Source organism: Ambystoma mexicanum, chromosome 4p, assembly GCF_040938575.1.
Source record: "Ambystoma mexicanum isolate Mex_15411 chromosome 4p, UKY_AmexF1_1, whole genome shotgun sequence".
Taxonomy (NCBI): domain Eukaryota; kingdom Metazoa; phylum Chordata; class Amphibia; order Caudata; family Ambystomatidae; genus Ambystoma; species Ambystoma mexicanum.
The window spans coordinates 1113221106-1113242325 of NC_090927.1; the positions used below are offsets into that span (position 1 = coordinate 1113221106).

A 21220-nucleotide genomic window follows, 5' to 3' on the forward strand; every position below is an offset into this window, starting at 1 on the left:
GGGCCTCACACCCGGGTAGCCCCCGCGGCCGATTGCGCTGCCTCCGTGTTACAAGAGGGGGGGCTGGGGCCTACCACCAATCCCTCTCGGCGTTTGCCCGCGTGCTCCAGGGGCCCCTCGCCGCCTGCGTGGGGCTCCAGGAGGCCCTCCCCACACCGCTCGCTCACCCGGGGGGAGCGGCTCCTGGATCCTCCGAATCGCCGCCTCTGTCTTCCCCAGGGGGCTGCGGCCGCCCGCGCTGGAGATTCCTGGGGGGGGCCATTCCCAGGCCCGCTCCGCTTCCTCCGCTCTGTCTGGGGGGGCGCTGGGACTCCAGTGGCGCCGTCCCGGTCCCCCAAGTGTTGGGCGTGCTCCCGCCACCCGCCGTGCTGGGATCCCGGCCTGTTGTCCTTCGGTTCGGGGCATGGGGGGAAGGGCGGAGAAAGCCGTCAACCGCTCCGCGGCTGCCTCCATGCTCCGCTGGGGGTCCAGACCACAGAGGGGGGGTGCCAGTCACGGGAGGGTGGGGGGGCAGGACGGGCAAGAAAGTCTGTGTGAGCTCGGGGGGGCTCCGCCTCTCCCCCGGCTCCGTGGGCGCCTGGGCCCTGCTGCCTATCCTGCCCGGGAGCCCCGGGACTCATTCTCCGGCTCTCCGGGGCTCTCGGACTCCGCTCTTTCGATCGCTGGGGAACCGGGGGGGCCAGAAGGTCGATCCACCACGTTGGGTCTGCCGGGGAGCATCGGGGGGGCTCAATCCCCTCGGGTTTCCAGGCTTCGGCAGGAGCTGTGCACTCAGGCAGCCATTGCCTCTGCGCCCCCTGGTGGCCTCTGCAACCCATTATTTAATAACATTTCTCGGTGGAGAATCGACTCCAAATCCCCCTGACAGGTTTAGGTTTAGAACTTGTACACCAACTCAGAAAACAAGAAATGCGCCAGACTGCATTATAACATTGTCTTAAATTTTTATGCTTTGCCCTTAGTGATGACATGTGTTTCGGCTATTGAAAAGCCTTTCTCAAATCAGGGATGTTAGCGCTACCTTTGTTAAGTCAGAAACCAATTAGTTTGATTAAGACAAATATATATAGATACATGAACACACCGAGATTAGGGGTTGGAATAAGGGAGGATTGGTAGGTAGTTAAAAAATAAAATAACAAAAAAGAGAAATGAATAGAATAGATAGTCAATATTGCAATCGTAATTCAATATACACATTAGTAAAACTGTACCATATTATTCTCATATGGATATATGTATAACTTCTATTGCACATTACCTTTGCAGCGTTATTACATTGTCAATCCTTGTTGGTTTTTTCAGATAATTTAAAAGGGTCCAATCCCTGTGGAAAAATGCCATAGTATATGTTCAATGTCTAATACATAATCTAATGTCTTGTTGAATGTGTTTAATGATATATGATGTATCATACGAGCAGTATGCTTATACTAAACTGCATTTCCACACAAGTAGTGTATATGTGCTAAAGCATCCTTATTAGGCGCATTGCTTTTTATTTACTTGTGTTTACAAGTTAAGACCTAATGTATAAAGACTCCAGAGCGGTGCGCTCGTGTCCCGCTAAAAATGTGGCGTTATTATCCATTAGAGTCTAGAGACATTGTGTTTGTTCTTATTTAGATTTGCATGAATGCGTATCACTTATGCATTGAATGACGCCTCTGCGGCTTGTGTATTTACATTCTGATTCCCATCTATACCGAAGTGTATTGTATGCGTTAATCCTGATGCGCTCCCTTTCTGGCTAGATCATTAGCTTTGTATGCATTCTAGAACTCACTAGAATACATAGATGGTCTCTTACCTCCGCAATAAGCCCTCCGGCGCTGCTCTTCGCGTACTGATCTCGCGCTGGTAATTCTAAATCGCCTCTGTACATTGCCTAGGCAACAGACAATGCTTACATCCTTCCTTTGTTTCTAATAAAGCACCCGGCTTATCGGGGACGCCATATTTTGGGAAAGTGAAGCCCTTACAGCTGTTGTTAGCAGGTTATGCGGTGCCCATACCTAGTACTTGAAACATTTGATTGTGAACCCAAAGATATCGATAGTTTCATGTGTGTAACAGCATTATTATGAACCTCATTTCTTCACTTTAACATACAATATTTGGTAAAAAAAGAATGCATAATTTTTGAAATTCTCACAGATACATACTTATTAAGAATAACGTAAATGGCTCATTGCTATCTGTTAATTAAGTCACTCAAAACACATTCTATTAATTAGTGTTTGAAAAGGCAGAAATTACCAAATTCCTCGTAGCGACAGGTACAAGTCTAATGTAAAGTTCAAAGAAATGACGCCATCTCATTGTCCGAATTTAATCCAGTTATTGTACTGTTTAGTTTACAAATGATTCTGGATTCTGCCTGGTGGAGTGCTCTTTTTCGATCTCCTCCTCTTTTGCCCAATTGAAGATGTTGTAATCCAATGAATTGAAGATCATCTTTCTTTTCCATTTGGTGAAATTGCTGCCAGTGTGCTGCTAGGGGTAGTCGCTGATCTTGGCTACCTATTATTGCCAAATGTTCCCTAATTTGTGTTCGCAATTCTCGAATAGTACTGCCTAAGTATATTTTGTTGCATACGCAAATTATACCATATACTACATATTTCGTACGCAGGTACAGCAGTTAATCACTTGTTTTATTCAAATTTCTTTTCCATTTTGGTCCTTTAAGAGATCAGTCTATTCGCTTGCAAACTTGCACATTGTGCAATTCTCACATTTACGGATGCCTTTGGTAGGTGACAAAGTCCATGTATTGGTGTTGCATTTCTTAACATCTGGTAAGAGTGATGGGTTAATTTGGTCTTCAATGTGTCTGCTTTTTTCAAAATGTTTGTATGCATGTATGTGAAGTTGCAAGTGAGACATGAAAGAAAAACATATATCTACTTTATGATTAAAACAACAGGAAATAAGATTGGCCGAAATTAAAGGCTTAGAGGTAAAACTATATTATTGAATATACTGTCAAATATATTGGATTAACACACGGTGCCCAGATTTGAAATTAAGCAAGTTCCTAGTTAATTTACAATTGATTTCTCTTTTCTTTCCCATTATATTTGTTTGTTTCTTTTGACAATGGTGTTAGTCTGTATATGATTTCATGATGTTTTGATTAAATTGGTATATTGTTAGTTTAGTGGGTAATTATTGATAATTAAAGTGGCTCTGCAGGAGCATGTAAGCAGCTAATGAGTTCTGCAAATGTGCGAAACACGTGTCGGCCAATGTTAACAGTTATTGCTTCATAAAAATTGGGAAAAAAGAAAAAAAATACTTTTATGCATAACACAAGTGTTGTTCATGATAAACTAAAAAAGTAACAAAGATTTGTAATCCAACGAACGATTGAGTGTAATTGGAAGCAGTTGGTAAAAAAATATTTGTTATATATTTGGCCAATGTATATGAGTAATCTTTTTTGCTAATAGTAAAATATTGAAAATTGATTCGGTATGGGAATAGTTTTTTTTATATATGGTGAAACGTTGATATAGGAGCACACTCAAATTATCGCAAAACAAGTTTGGTTTTATGTGTTTATATCATCACTAATAGGTGAGATGTTGTTTGAGACTCAGTAGCAGCTTTGAGATATACAAATATCAATCAAGAGGAAATATGGACAGTGCAGGATTGGATGTATCATTGCCATACTCTTAACTAGTTTACTTATTCTGATCTAATCTCGAACAGCACCATATAACATGGACACATATCAAGAGGGAAGAGAAGAAAACATTAGGGCCCTGTTTGCACCGAAAGGATCGACTGCTCATCCATTTCACAATCGGATACCTAAGATTGTCTAAAAGAGACATCTCTAAATATTGGGAAATAGATTCCCTTAATCAATATTTATAACATGAATATATTGCTAGAGGTTTGAGAATATTACTGTTCCTTAATTTTGATGAAGAAGATGACGAAGATTATTGCATAAAGTGGGAAGGCAATCTGATACAAGCCTCCATTAAAATGAAAAGATTATTCATGTCACATTCAGAAAAAGTGTACAATAGGACTGAAAAACATATCTCAGTGCGTAAAGCTGAAATTGATGGAATTAACTATCCCAAAACTATAATGAAAAACCATGCTACAATGAATTGTTTGTTAAAACCATTTTAAGACAAAATTATACTTAAAAAATCAAAAACAAAGTGTTGGGATTAAAAAGATTATGAACAGGACAGAGTTTGGACATATCAATCAAATATGACAATGCAATCTGAATATTTGGTTCCAGAGAAAGTACACCAGGCAGCTGGCCGATTAGTTTTAATCCAGAAAGTTTGAAAAGTGAGGAGGACACGGGTAAACATAGTGAAGATGTAACTATTTAACCAGCAGGAAAAAATTGTTTTTTAATAGAACTCAAAAGATACAGGAAAGCAAACAGATAGCAATATCAAACGAAGCAAGTTACAGTTCAGGAAGAATTAGAAACAAGTACCAGACTGGTAGATAGGAGAATAGAAGACAGAGGGGGACAAGAGGAGGCAAATGTAAATGAAAACAGATTAGGCACAGGTATGACCGCGAGTTCAAGAACAAGGACATTCCGGAAGTCAATAATTAATTAAGTCAATAATTAATTTGTCTAATAAAACATTAACCGCAGTTGAAATTGGCTTGTTAAAGAAAGGATAGCGGTTTTCTCCCAGTTCTGGAATTAGTGACATTGAAGATTATGTTGATGTTTATAAATGTTGCCGAAAAGTAAAATTTAAAAAATGTTTTCAAAAGAAACCTTTCACTAAAGAAGACACTGGGTAGACATTAAAAACATCTGCGCTCACAATAGCACACTTAGAAAACATACATCATTTGTTATCTTTGGACGAACAAATGGATAAATCCACAGCAAAACTGTTAGAAGAACTGAACATTGAGCAAGGGATGACATAACTCACAGAGAACAAGAAGAGTTCTTATTTTACCCCTACTTTTTCAGTAAGGAATATGATAGATACATTTTTTTTCGAAAACAGTTACAGAAGAAATGTATAAACACAGAGAAAAATCTATGTTTAAGAAGAAAATATACTATCAAAATTTCAATCATTGGTAATGTAGGTCAATCTAGCCACATAATAACACTTTTCAGGTGTGCCTTACCGTTGATGCCCAGTGAAAAAATGTCATGCCCTTTAAAAAAGTAAATTCAGATTTGCACTACTAATGCTACATTAGTAGCGCCAATTTGGATTCACTTTTTTGATGGGCATGGCATTTTTTACTTGGCACCAAAGGTAAAGCACACGGGTGAAGTGTTATTACGTTGCCAGACGGTATACACTTTATTAATGTGGCATGGCATTTTTTACTTGGCATCAAGGGTAAAGCTCACATGAGAAATATAATTAAGTGGCTAGGCTTTACAGACTTTCTTAATGTGGCATAGCACTTGTCTTCAAGGGTAAAGCAAACATGATAAGTTTCAGACTGGCCCACATTTGAAGTGCCAGTCTGCATATAATGTCTTAATGTGGCATGTCATTTTTTTTACTTGGCATCAAGGGTAAAGCAAAGATAATTGTTATTGCATGGCTTGACTGTTCCACATTGGTGGTGCCAGTCTGCATTTACTTTTTTATTGTGGGTTGGCATGTTTTACTGTGTATCAAGGGTAAAACAAACATGGTGAGTGTTATTACATGGTTAGATTTGCCTGGCTTCAGTCTGGCTGTATATTCCTACAGTGTCATGGAAGCTTTGCTCTGGGCATCAAGGGTAAAAGCAACCATAAGTGTGATTAGGTGTCACACTGACCTTCATTGGTTTAGCCAGTCTGGATATACTTACTTTCTGTGGTATGGGATATTTTACTGTCTGAGAGTTCTTACATGGTAAGACTGGACTATATTGGTTCAGCCTGCATGGACAATTATGGGCACAGCCTGCATAATTGTTTTTATACTGGCATATGTTCTGGGCAAATGCATCAGGAAAATGTGTTGGAAAATGCTCCTGTGCACCTTTGGTGACTTACATCTATTGGATTTTTCGTGTGGTATTATTCAAAAACAATTACAAACTGTGTGGCTAGTTACCCATTTTTTCAAATAAAGTGCTGTAAAAGGCACCATTTCAACCCATTATTTAAAAGGTTTTTCACAGGGAGAAACCCATTGACCCCCCCACCCCCCTAGGTTGATTTGTGCTGTATTCTGCACTTGGTCACTCCCACATATTTGGCACATCATTTACTCCCCTCCACTTAAAAAATCAGTAGCAATCACTGCCCAGCACCCCAGCCCACGAGGAGTCAGCAGGCCGGGGCTCATGGGAGCAGCCATGGGGCAAAAGTGCTGACAGTGGTATTTGCAGTCATCGGTCACAGAAGGGAGCTGAGGATGTTCTTTCTAGTGCGTTGGTAAAATGACCCTTTTCCTCATATATTTCCAATTCTTCCTGCCAATTCCTCGCCTTCCTCCCGACCTTTTTGTAGCATCAAAGCAAAACAATAGTGATTGTGTTTAGCTAACCGTTCTGTCCCCCCCGTTTCCCCCAGCAAGTGACTGAGTGAAAATGTGATGTCACTTTCCTAAAATCTGAGCACCCCCCAAGAAATCCATAAATTGGCTCCCTTATCCTGCGTGACAGTTGATGAAAAATATTTACGCTGTGCCGCCTGAAAAATTCACCAGCCACCAATCTTGAAGGGTAAAAATTTCGAGGGTCAAACCTACAAAACTAATAGGGCCTGATTCATGGAACGTTTTCCCATGGGATTGCGCCATTATAAAACACTTCCATGAATCAGGCCATTAATGTGATATGGTGGAGGGGTAACCAAACAGGAGTAGATCATTTTTGATGGCGATAACCATAATTGAATCATTTTTTCAACTTAACATAAGAACAGATAATATAATATGTACCACTATACCGCGATGTGTAATATCGGTGTAGGCTAGAACAGAATGGCTAGGCAATGTGCCAAAGATATTGCAACTACATTGGAAAACAATGGCGCGATGAAATTGATGTGGATGGTGTATGAATGGAATAGAAATTTAAAAGAGGCGTGCTTTTAAAAACATTGGAAACAAAAACCAGCAAATAAAAATATAAATGGAAAGTTCACTTTGGAATAGCAGGCTGCTGGCTTTACTGGCAATTAAAGGCTGCTCAATTGACTTGGACGTAATGTAAATCGCTCAGTGGTGTTGGTAAACTGTCCAGGGCGAACATTCAACTCTTCCTCCTCTAAAGTGCAACCCAGGACGAGAGCTTATTTAGTTACATTTGTTCTTACCATTCCACGATTAAATGTACACGGGCCTAAGTGGCCTCTTGGGAACGTTTGAAGGCTGGCGGCACCGTAGTCGTGTCCTGGCTCTGCGTGGAATCTCACTGTGGCCACCAGAGGGCGGAAAAGGACCGCGAAAGAGAACCCGCTGCGCCGAGTCCAAGGGGGCTGAGAGCTCAGAGGAGGCACGGAGCTGGGAAGTGGAGGTGTCACTGGGGCTGGAGGTGGGGTTGGGAAAGCGCCCTCCAGTGCAGGCTCAGTACTGCGCCCGCCCTTGCTCCCCATCGGTGCTCCTCTGCTGAGCCGGTGCTCCCCGTGGAGGATGCTGCTGTGTCCCAGGATGAGCTCCACGGTCCCCGCGCTGCCCTCCCTGGTGCTGGGGCTTGCGCTGCTGGCCGCCTTGCTCTCAGCCGCGGCATCTGTCCAAGGTAGGTCCAAGGAGGCTGCAGCGGGACTTCAGCCCATCACCCTGCCCAGGATACGCACCCCTCTGGCCGAGGAGGCCCCGGCTTACAGGACTCCACTGGGCCTCTGAGGATCACGGGTGGCTAGTGGGGGGCACCTCACAAGATGCTTTCTATGTTCACCACACACACACGCGCAGGTGACCCCAGCCTCCCAGTCCCTCCTTGTGCACGCGAATCCGGAGTCTCAGAGCGCATTTCCAAGACATTAGGGGCACGCGCAGAACTTTTGAAACTTTACAGGGAATGTTGTAATGTTATGCCTTGAAACGCCTCGTTGGGTACAAGCTCCTCCGTGGCACACACCTCGTGGAGAAGCTTTGAGTTTATCAATATTGTGTATTGAATTCTGTTTGTGAGAAAGTGATGCAAAAAACGAACAACCTTAAAAGGCAACTTGCATGAATGATGGTTGCCGTATTCATCCACACATGCGATTATTTGTAGAAATGTTCATTCAGCTGTTGTGTCTGCCCCTTCCCGTGTTTCCTGGTTTACTGCGAAGTTTAGACAGGTGGCACGGGGAGATCAGCAATTACCGAGTTCATGGCAAATAACTCTATTTTATATTTATTTATTTATTGTGTGTTATAGTTTAAAATCAAAGTTTTCACACACAAAGACAAAGTCAAGCAATACACATTAAACATTACACGAGAGATCAAAAATCGAAAACTGTGCATATAGCAGCAACATTAGGTATCGTTATTATAACCAAACACGCTTAAGAATAAAAGGATACAAAGGGCACAGTTTAAGAGAGAGAAAAAAATAACAAAACATTTTTTTTTCTTTTGACTCTTCTGACACACAAGAAAATCACCCCCAAGACACCCCTGAAAGCAAAATGTTAGTGTTTTAGGTCACTATGCATTGATTTATGTGCTCTCAAATAGGGATGCCATTTGCAGACGTGTAGGGAGAGACAATGGCGCCTCTCACCTTGCACAGTGCACGTTCGCTCCCTGTCTGACTGCAGAGGTGAAAGGTCTGTGTATGGAAGCGCAAGAGTTGTACTGTGGTCTGGAGAAGTTGGAAGACCTGTGTACACAGTGTGTCAGAGAGCGGTTTATGGCGGGAACCACCAAGCACTCGGACTGAATTCTGTGTAACATTATGGATTACGTGGAAGCTCTCGCGCTCTCATTAAACTTTTCGAAGCGTCCCGATGGCCAGAGTTCACTGCAATTCTCGTAAAGTAAAAACACACTTTTGGAAATATAACTTGCTGGCGTGCATTTCGTTCTCGGAGTTCTGTCAAAGCCACAGGTGTAATTCATCTCTCGCCCCAGTCTGTGAAAATGTTTAACTGGGATGGCGGTCAAGACATTTATTGGATGGAATGCCCGGCGCGCTTATGGCTATAACACCTGCTGCTCCCTCACAGAATGATTAGCTTTCCCCCCTCTCCCTGTCCCTGGATCAGGATCTGCCTGACGTGGCTGACCGGATCTTGACTCCTTTTCCCACTGACTTCCACTTTTTTCTGCCCTGTAAATCGCTTCCCCCCTTTTGCGGTCGCAGGGCGCACGCGCTGGAAGGAAACCATGGCGCGTCTCCACGGCATGAGTACTCCGCTTGGAATGGAGCAGCCAAAGTAGCAAAACACGTTTTTGGGGAGAAATCAATAGAAATTGAAAAAAAGTCCATGACTATGGATCCCGTGGAAAAGTCTGCCGGGATATATGTTCAAGAGAGGTAGACAGCAGCCACCCTATCCAAATTCCAAATGGGAGTCTACCAGTGTTGGGCGAGTATTTACCGTGACGCTAAAGAAGAGTCTTTCCAAATGGTCTAGACATTTGTCCTTCTCGTGAACAGTGTTCTCTGAAATTGGGCCAAGGGTTTCACTCTAATTATGAGTCGCCATGTCCATGTTAAGCTGTTGCCCAAAATTCAATCGGGAGTCTTCAGTGTGGTCAGACCTTCATCCTTATTCAAACCAGGATCCCCCGCGTCCCCCGCCCAGCAGAACAACATTCGCCCCATTTGCCACCAGAATGCTCCGATATTGGGCAACATATTTAGTCTAATGTTAATCAGGAATCTAGTGGCGGAGTCAGCTTTGGGGACCAGGGGGGCGGATAATAGGGCACCAGCGGGACGATAGTGGTGCACTGACCACCTGGGGGAGCAAGGTAAGGGGTGGCTATGCCCACACCCGTCCACTGGCTCTGCCACTGCAGGAATCCCTTCATTTGTTTTAAAGCCATCTCAATTATGGTGCTGCTGCTGGTAAAAATTATCCCCACTGGACTGAAGCCATTTGGCGCCGTCGTCATGACTGGGTGGATGCCATACAGGAGCGGGCAAGCCACTAGCGCAGCCTGCGCTACTGGATGCACTCCATCCCCTCCTTCTCAGGTTTGGGTCTATTTGACCTAAAACATTTGACCTAATCACATTTGATCAAATTTATTTGACCTTTTTTTGGTCTAAAATGTGGGGGGAGACCTCCCCACGCCCACAGCCTCACTCCACTTCCCCCCAAACGTAATCTATACCCTTACCCATCCCCATATATATTTAATTACATTTGATTGAAAAAAAGGTCAAAAATATTGGATCAAATGTTTTCAGGTCAATTATGCTAATACCCCTTCTCAAGCGGCCTCAGTGACCATATGTTGATCCTGTTTGGCAGTGGTGCCATATAAAGAAGGAGAGGCTCTAAGCTGGCATGTGCCGCATGCACATCACCCCACCCCGCCTCCTGCTCCGTATACCATCAAAATACTCCAATACTGGACAACACTCTTTGCTTAACCTCAATCGGTAATGTATTGACCTGGATCAAACCATCATAACTGGGACATGATTCTTGTTACATTATGGGGTATTTATACACCACACACATGCTATTTGCATGACCTTGTGGCACAGTGCCTCATTTCCTGATGTCACTGGTGAAACCTTGTCCCATTCTTGATTAGTGCCCATTAGCGTAAACTCCTAAATCCTCTGTCTAAATCACTTTGTCTTGCTCCTGAATCCACTGTCCAAGTCACCGCCCCTTGCTTGTTAGGGACCGGGCATTGGCAGGCTGCTTAGGAATTGTGACTTCAACAGTGGCTTCTGACTCTTTCTATGATTGGCTGGTTGAATGCTAGACTTGAAGGCTAAGGAATCCAGAAGGCTAGTGGCGGGGATACCATTGCTGGTTCCCCATCTTTTGGGGTTACTGGCTTCATGGCCTAGGCAAGGATTTATGCCACCCTAGAACATACATTTTGGCGCCCACTTTCCTGGCAATGGCCCAGATTTGTCGCTTGTTGAGCCAATGTGGCGTGCCCTGCTGGTGGACGCTTTGTGCATTCCCTTGATGTAAAACATCTCCAATCGGCTCCCTAGATCATAATCCAGCTATCTTCCAGGCGTCAGGTTACGTCCAAAATGTATTCTATTGCTTTGGCCCTGGTTAGTAGTTGGAAAGACTGAAGCACTGTTGTCCTGCGAGGAGGAGCGTCGTTTGTACCATTCATGTGAACAATCGAAGAGCGAATTTAAGGAAGACATTTAGAGTTTGAAAAGATTTCTCAGCAGACGAAGCAGAATTATTTGCCACGGACCCCCGTTAAAGTGAAGACATAAGTAAATTCAAGGAGCTGTGTGAAATCCTACTGTTTTCAGAAAGGATTTCCAAAGGAAGTCCAGCGTTAAGCCACATGTTGATATCGGCAGATGTTGCGTCACTTGACGACAGTCATGGAAGCCTTGTCAATACCCCCTCTGACATAGTTACTCACTCAGTCACACATGCTGCTTGCCAATTGCAGGAAACTTTTCTCCTGACGTCAATCAAGACCATGACAGGTGGCGGCTATTCCTTTATCCAGACACACATTTCTGGACCTGAGTCAATATGTTGTTTTAGTTCCAGTCTGGGATTTCCTGCCTGGTGTGAAATCATCGACCCAATTCTTGCCCAACTTGGGATTGATCACCGCCCCCAACTCAAGCCAAGATTTTTTTTGCCTAGTTCACACCTTGTCCTCTTTGTTTCTGTGAAACGTGATCCAACATTCAGAATTGAATTGATATGAAATCAAACGCATTGTATGCTTGCCTTCGGCAGAGGTCTTCAGAATGGGCACAAATCATCAAGCATTGTTGGAAAGCACTACAATGATATTTGGATAATGATAGCAATAATAATATGAACGTCTTAGAACGGAGAGGGAGCCCTATAGAGACTTGGTTTAAGACATTCAGAGCGCCCAACCCATGAGAAGGAAGTAGCTAGAGTACCAAATGCCAGGAGAGGACCAAAGGAATCAGGAGAGAACGTGAATGATGGACAAAAGATGAGAGGTCCGCAACGGTGAAGCTCCCCATGCGGCTATTGAAAGTGTCACCACACCCGGCTTCAGAAGATGAAGATTTTAGGAAAAGCAAAAGTTTGTAATATAACTGTGTGCTTAATAAATAATAAAAAACAATATGAACGTCTTAATAGGTCTTAATAATATTCCATATTCTCTGAAGACACATAGTTGCTCACCATGCTCCACTGTGATCCCCACTGAATATCTAGGGTTTCCTACTGGGACAAATCGGGTGAGTTCTTGGCTTCGGACTGTTTCAATGGTCAAAGATAGCGGGAAAATACAAGCTGATCGAGCCCCCCAAGTAAACCTGCATGCTTGTAAAGAGGGGGATGGGGGAGGGAGGAGTCAGCTTTGCTGCTTTTTCAGATTTTGTAACCTTTAAATAACTGTCCCCAAGTATGTGGAGGACCAATGCCCCTGTCAAAAAGCACATCCATGATTTTCATCATGCAGTACTGTTCAGGTAAAAGAGCGCCATCTTTATATTCATGGGATGTTCTAACAATATGCCAGTTTCAGGCTAATTTCATATTTCGCAATAGGCCAACCCCTCAGTGGGCGGAGCCATCAACACATAGCGCAACCTCCCATCCGGAACTCTTGGTGCGCGCTTTGTGAGCAGAATTCTTTCTGACTGACCTAGTTTTGTCCCTTATAAAACATCAATATCACAGGATTTGAACTAGTAGACCAAATGCAAAGGTGACGGAGTACACAAGTGGTTTTAGATTGGTTTACAATTCCCAAGTTTATTTTCTTTAATTATGCACAAGATGCTATATCAAAAAATATATATATTCAACATTTCATATAATTCTGTGGCCCATACTCTTAATTCATTCATTCACATTCATACTTTCTTCATCAGTCTCTCATTCTACACTTCATACTTTGGAAAAATGGTCTGTATATAAAAAACAGTAAAAACATCTGTTATCTCTACATATGTTTACAATTCATTGTGAAACACATCCCCACCAATTAGGGGTATTACACAAATCTGTGTTCTGTTATTCCCACAGTTCTCACGTCGACACGTGTTTCAGTTGCTCTCAGCGAGCATCCACATTAATGCTCTCTTTGTATGGCAACCTTCTTCAGGACAAAACAACCAATTTTTCAGGCACATGTATTGACATGGGCCACACCATCTAGAAAAATACATAAAACACTATGAATATTGTGTATCCCCGTCACTCCTTTTCAAGTTATTTGATTGCATATTAATATGCTGTGTTCTATAATCACTAGAACAACAAACCAACTCACCTCCTATCCTGATGGGGTCAGGAGGAACAGTGGAATCTGGAGGCCAATAGTCCTCTCGTCTATGGGGTAAAAGATTGTATCCATTACCAAAAAGCTGTCTCCGTTTCACTTGATCGCAAAAGCCAATATTTTATTTATAACTTTACAGATCACTACGGGTGGAAGAGACCCAAGTTGAAGGCTAAGTCACTCACTCAAGGTAGCAACAGCCACAGCTTCCCAGGTGGGTTCATCCAAGACGGGGTGTTCTATGGATGAAATGTCTGAGGCGGAGGCTTATAATTCCAAAGCTATCCGTCTGTCAACGCCTTTTCTTCTGGTTCATAAATCTAAAAATAATATATAAACAATAATATATAAACACCATTGGTTGGTTTTATATATTGCACTTAAGCTAGATATTATTAGATGTGGAGTTATATTACTCCATGCTCATACACTTTTCTTATCTCTTTTGAATTGTCAACACAGAGGGAGTAGAATCAATATTTGTCCGCTTTTTTAATAAGACATTAATCTAAACTCATTTGTTCGGGTGACCAATGACTAGTACTAATCCTAACACATATAAGTCTCTTATGGTTAGAGAGACATGGATCGATCTAACGAGAACACGCGTTTTTGCCCATGTTAGTTATTTACAAAGCAGCTGCCTCCCATTTATACTTATGCCAGCGGCATCATCTCGTATGTCACAGGGGATTCATTTATACTGTCACTCTGATGGGGTATACTTACCCGATTCTCGCCGTCACAGATTTTCTTTCCTGCCTGCACCACAATGACGCATACAGCAGCCAGCGGGGTCGTGAGTGCCATCCACACGAATCCTCGTGTTCATGTTCATAGAAAGCGGACTTGAAAAGTTTACGCGTGCACCGAGGGACGTCTCCTCAATTTGCGCGCTCTTATGTCATGTCTTGATTTTTTATTTTGTCTTTTTTATTTTGTTGTGTGTGATCTCATCATCACATTTGGTTAAACTTCTAAAGGCAATATTTCTGTATCGATAGAAATAAAAGACAGACTAATCCAAAGTCTGTTACTAAAGGATTTACATTACCCCATTTGTTGTAAGGACGCAGAGTAAAACTCCTATTCAGGAGAATATACATTATCGCACGTCTTTTTTTCTTTTTGTGTAAATACCGCATACACTACTATACCATGCGTTGGTAGGCGTATTCATTAAAAAAATGATGGATGTTATCAGTTGTTTTGGTAACGTCTCTGGGTGTAAAATTCTAATTCGCTGCAGAGTAAAATGTTGCAGGGAACAAAGCTAATTTTACATATGGGCAATCAGATGATTCCATTCCACTGACAGGTTTAGGCCTCGTTTCACTGTATCTAAAGTGTATATCCAACGTTGTTCCTTCTGATGTAGGAGAGTGCCCATATCGCCACCTCTTCTTGAGGGTTTTATTACTTGTAAGACAAACCACGTTAGGTCTGTATCTTTGTGACCGTATCTCCCAAAATGTTCCACAAGCGGCTTATCCGCCACTTTATTCCTTATACAGGATCTGTGTTCTGAGATGCGTTGCCGTACTTCCCTAGTGGTCTTTCCTATATACAAAAGATCGCACGGGCATCTTATTACATAGATTGCATTCTTGGTTTTGCAATTAGTATGCATTTTTAGTTGCCATTTAATTTGTCTGTACTCGAAGTCGGTTCTCACCTCTGCCAGTGGGCAGGCTACGCATCCTCCGCATTTGTGGTGACCGATCACGGGGGGCAACCCCCATTGACTGAGTATCGTGTGATTGTGTTTTGGTTCCACATATGTATGTACTAGTTTCTGCCTCAGATTTTGATTTCTTTTAAAGGCAAACATTGGTCTCTGATGTAGAGACCCATCCTGTTTCACAAGGTCCCAATTGTGGTTGACTATCTTTTTAATCTGATTACTTATTGGGCTATAGGTGGTAACACAGACCAGTCGTTCTTTTTTTACCTTAGGCTGATGGGTTAAACATATATCCCTATTGGTATTTTTTGCCCTTTTCAGATTGTTTCTGACCAGTCGTGTGGGATAGCCCCTCTCCACCAGTCTGGCTTGGAGTTGTTTGGAATGTTCCATGAATTCTTGACTGGTGCTGCAGTTGCGCCGTATTCTTAAAAATTGCCCATATGGTAAATTATATCGCTGGCTTGCAGGATGAAAGCTGGTGTAATGAAGCAAGGTATTGCGGTCTGTTGGCTTTCTATAAAGTGTTGTCTCCAATTTTGCTCCTGCTTTTCTGATAATTAGATCAAGAAAACTTACCTCTACAGTACTTGATTCCATAGTAAACCTGATATGGGTATCTTGCCTATTTAACCATTGATGAAATAGTTCTAGGGATTCTGCATTACCTGTCCATGTTAGAAAAATGTCATCGATATATCTATACCACCCTTTCAGGTGTTGGCATAGATCTGGGATAGTTTGCAGTGCATTTAAATGTCCTGATATAAACTTGTCCTCAAAATCTGCCATATACAGATTCGCCACATCTGGGGCAAAAGTGGCCCCCATGCTGACGCCCTTGCATTGTTTGTACAACTGTTGCTTGTGTAAAAAGAAATTTTCGGTCATCGCTAATCTAGCGCATTCAAGTATAAAAGGTGTAGGTGGTTCCTGAGGTATTGTGCGGGTGTTCAAAAATTTACCCAAGACCTCCAGGCATTCAAGTTGCGGAATAGATGTATACAACGATTCTACATCCATTGTTGCGAGGATCAATCCCGGGGAGCACTCAATTTCTTGTATGATTTTAATCATGCTCGTGGAGTCCTTGACATAGCTAGGCATCTTTTCGACAAATGGCTTAAGAAAAACTTCCACGTACACTGACAGTGGCTCCAGTAGTGAATTTATGGCAGAAACAATAGGTCTTCCAGGGGGATTCATTTTATCCTTATGGATTTTCGGCAGTATGTAAAAGGCTGCCGTTTTCGGGTGACTTTTATTCAGAAAACCTCTTTCTCCCTCACTGATCCATTCTTCTCTCATAGCATGGTCGGTGAGGCTTTTTATTTCTTCTTTCAATCTCGAGGTGGGATCTTGTCCGAGGGTTTTATAAGAGTCTATGTCTCCCAGGAGTCTTAGGCATTCTTTTTCGTAATTGCTGGTTTCCATAATCACTATCCCGCCTCCCTTATCTGCGGGCTTGATGGTAATGCCATCTGTGTCACAAAGTTTTTTCAAGCTGTTTCTTTCAGCTCTAGTCAGATTGTCCGGTTGAAAGTTTTTCTTTTCTCTAGTGGTTCTGATACCATTGCCGGGTTCTCATCCCTGGTCCCTGATTGTATCGTCCCTGACTCTGTCTGGGGCGTCCTCTCTGATTGCCTCGGTAAAAACCCCTCTGTTGTTGACCTCTTCCTCCTATATTCGTGGATTCTTGATGATTCAGTGACGGATCTGAGCCACTTGATGAACCAGACGTATTGGAGAAGGAAACAAATTTATTATTTCTCCTATAGCTGGCTGTTCCCACCTGAGTAGTGAAGAAACCTTCCTTCAAATACGGATATGTTTTTTCTTCCGAATAGCTAGCCACATCTTTTTGAAATTTAAAGATTTTGCGATCAAGATTGATTTTCTTAAATTTGACAATTTCTATTTCCAGATCTTCCAATTCATCAGATCAGAACCACTAGAGAATCAAGACAAAATACCTATCATAAACTTATCCACGATTGTTCTGAATGCCAACGAATTGAAAATTCTGTCAAAAGGTTTATCTTTTGTTCCTACCACAAAGGCTGACCTTTTTACTACTGAATTAGAGCTTCATCGTTTTTTCCGGAATATACGACTTAAGCATTATTTCGAGATTTTCTTACCGAATTCAGACCGGACCCGATCAGGAGTGTCTGGAGAGAACGAAGACACACCTAATAGAACGGGTCTCAAGAATAAGTCCACCTTTAATCCTCCCCCTTATGCATGCCCGCCCGAGATTTTGGCGTTTGAACATAAGGTTATAAAAGAAGTGAAGGAAGCCATAAAAAAGAAAAACTTTCAACCGGACAATCTGACTAGAGCTGAAAGAAACAGCTTGAAAAAACTTTGTGACACAGATGGCATTACCATCAAGCCCGCAGATAAGGGAGGCGGGATAGTGATTATGGAAACCAGCAATTACGAAAAAGAATGCCTAAGACTCCTGGGAGACATAGACTCTTATAAAACCCTCGGACAAGATCCCACCTCGAGATTGAAAGAAGAAATAAAAAGCCTCACCGACCATGCTATGAGAGAAGAATGGATCAGTGAGGGAGAAAGAGGTTTTCTGAATAAAAGTCACCCGAAAACGGCAGCCTTTTACATACTGCCGAAAATCCATAAGGATAAAATGAATCCCCCTGGAAGACCTATTGTTTCTGCCATAAATTCACTACTGGAGCCACTGTCAGTGTACGTGGAAGTTTTTCTTAAGCCATTTGTCGAAAAGATGCCTAGCTATGTCAAGGACTCCACGAGCATGATTAAAATCATACAAGAAATTGAGTGCTCCCCGGGATTGATCCTCGCAACAATGGATGTAGAATCGTTGTATACATCTATTCCGCAACTTGAATGCCTGGAGGTCTTGGGTAAATTTTTGAACACCCGCACAATACCTCAGGAACCACCTACACCTTTTATACTTGAATGCGCTAGATTAGCGATGACCGAAAATTTCTTTTTACACAAGCAACAGTTGTACAAACAATGCAAGGGCGTCAGCATGGGGGCCACTTTTGCCCCAGATGTGGCGAATCTGTATATGGCAGATTTTGAGGACAAGTTTATATCAGGACATTTAAATGCACTGCAAACTATCCCAGATCTATGCCAACACCTGAAAGGGTGGTATAGATATATCGATGACATTTTTCTAACATGGACAGGTAATGCAGAATCCCTAGAACTATTTCATCAATGGTTAAATAGGCAAGATACCCATATCAGGTTTACTATGGAATCAAGTACTGTAGAGGTAAGTTTTCTTGATCTAATTATCAGAAAAGCAGGAGCAAAATTGGAGACAACACTTTATAGAAAGCCAACAGACCGCAATACCTTGCTTCATTACACCAGCTTTCATCCTGCAAGCCAGCGATATAATTTACCATATGGGCAATTTTTAAGAATACGGCGCAACTGCAGCACCAGTCAAGAATTCATGGAACATTCCAAACAGCTCCAAGCCAGACTGGTGGAGAGGGGCTATCCCACACGACTGGTCAGAAACAATCTGAAAAGGGCAAAAAATACCAATAGGGATATATGTTTAACCCATCAGCCTAAGGTAAAAAAAGAACGACTGGTCTGTGTTACCACCTATAGCCCAATAAGTAATCAGATTAAAAAGATAGTCAACCACAATTGGGACCTTGTGAAACAGGATGGGTCTCTACATCAGAGACCAATGTTTGCCTTTAAAAGAAATCAAAATCTGAGGCAGAAACTAGTACATACATATGTGGAACCAAAACACAATCACACGATACTCAGTCAATGGGGGTTGCCCCCCGTGATCGGTCACCACAAATGCGGAGGATGCGTAGCCTGCCCACTGGCAGAGGTGAGAACCGACTTCGAGTACAGACAAATTAAATGGCAACTAAAAATGCATACTAATTGCAAAACCAAGAATGCAATCTATGTAATAAGATGCCCGTGCGATCTTTTGTATATAGGAAAGACCACTAGGGAAGTACGGCAACGCATCTCAGAACACAGATCCTGTATAAGGAATAAAGTGGCGGATAAGCCGCTTGTGGAACATTTTGGGAGATACGGTCACAAAGATACAGACCTAACGTGGTTTGTCTTACAAGTAATAAAACCCTCAAGAAGAGGTGGCGATATGGGCACTCTCCTACATCAGAAGGAACAACGTTGGATATACACTTTAGATACAGTGAAACGAGGCCTAAACCTGTCAGTGGAATGGAATCATCTGATTGCCCATATGTAAAATTAGCTTTGTTCCCTGCAACATTTTACTCTGCAGCGAATTAGAATTTTACACCCAGAGACGTTACCAAAACAACTGATAACATCCATCATTTTTTTAATGAATACGCCTACCAACGCATGGTATAGTAGTGTATGCGGTATTTACACAAAAAGAAAAAAAGACGTGCGATAATGTATATTCTCCTGAATAGGAGTTTTACTCTGCGTCCTTACAACAAATGGGGTAATGTAAATCCTTTAGTAACAGACTTTGGATTAGTCTGTCTTTTATTTCTATCGATACAGAAATATTGCCTTTAGAAGTTTAACCAAATGTGATGATGAGATCACACACAACAAAATAAAAAAGACAAAATAAAAAATCAAGACATGACATAAGAGCGCGCAAATTGAGGAGACGTCCCTCGGTGCACGCGTAAACTTTTCAAGTCCGCTTTCTATGAACATGAACACGAGGATTCGTGTGGATGGCACTCACGACCCCGCTGGCTGCTGTATGCGTCATTGTGGTGCAGGCAGGAAAGAAAATCTGTGACGGCGAGAATCGGGTAAGTATACCCCATCAGAGTGACAGTATAAATGAATCCCCTGTGACATACGAGATGATGCCGCTGGCATAAGTATAAATGGGAGGCAGCTGCTTTGTAAATAACTAACATGGGCAAAAACGCGTGTTCTCGTTAGATCGATCCATGTCTCTCTAACCATAAGAGACTTATATGTGTTAGGATTAGTACTAGTCATTGGTCACCCGAACAAATGAGTTTAGATTAATGTCTTATTAAAAAAGCGGACAAATATTGATTCTACTCCCTCTGTGTTGACAATTCAAAAGAGATAAGAAAAGTGTATGAGCATGGAGTAATATAACTCCACATCTAATAATATCTAGCTTAAGTGCAATATATAAAACCAACCAATGGTGTTTATATATTATTGTTTATATATTATTTTTAGATTTATGAACCAGAAGAAAAGGCGTTGACAGACGGATAGCTTTGGAATTATAAGCCTCCGCCTCAGACATTTCATCCATAGAACACCCCGTCTTGGATGAACCCACCTGGGAAGCTGTGGCTGTTGCTACCTTGAGTGAGTGACTTAGCCTTCAACTTGGGTCTCTTCCACCCGTAGTGATCTGTAAAGTTATAAATAAAATATTGGCTTTTGCGATCAAGTGAAACGGAGACAGCTTTTTGGTAATGGATACAATCTTTTACCCCATAGACGAGAGGACTATTGGCCTCCAGATTCCACTGTTCCTCCTGACCCCATCAGGATAGGAGGTGAGTTGGTTTGTTGTTCTAGTGATTATAGAACACAGCATATTAATATGCAATCAAATAACTTGAAAAGGAGTGACGGGGATACACAATATTCATAGTGTTTTATGTATTTTTCTAGATGGTGTGGCCCATGTCAATACATGTGCCTGAAAAATTGGTTGTTTTGTCCTGAAGAAGGTTGCCATACAAAGAGAGCATTAATGTGGATGCTCGCTGAGAGCAACTGAAACACGTGTCGACGTGAGAACTGTGGGAATAACAGAACACAGATTTGTGTAATACCCCTAATTGGTGGGGATGTGTTTCACAATGAATTGTAAACATATGTAGAGATAACAGATGTTTTTACTGTTTTTTATATACAGACCATTTTTCCAAAGTATGAAGTGTAGAATGAGAGACTGATGAAGAAAGTATGAATGTGAATGAATGAATTAAGAGTATGGGCCACAGAATTATATGAAATGTTGAATATATATATTTTTTGATATAGCATCTTGTGCATAATTAAAGAAAATAAACTTGGGAATTGTAAACCAATCTAAAACCACTTGTGTACTCCGTCACCTTTGCATTTGGTCTACTAGTTCAAATCCTGTGATATTTTTGTTAGATTGACCTGTAGAACTAGG

General features: G+C 42.1%; 1 protein-coding gene across 1 annotated transcript in view; it reads left to right on the forward strand.

Annotated features, from left to right (window-relative positions):
- Positions 1 to 7462: 7462 nt before the first annotated feature.
- FNDC1 (fibronectin type III domain containing 1) overlaps positions 7463 to 21220 on the forward strand; it is a 962270-nt gene continuing 948512 nt past the window's right edge. The window contains exon 1 of the mRNA XM_069606705.1: positions 7463 to 7710. Coding sequence (XP_069462806.1) covers positions 7605 to 7710 — 106 coding nt within the window. The 5' untranslated portion in view covers positions 7463 to 7604. The remainder of the gene's footprint in view (positions 7711 to 21220) is intronic.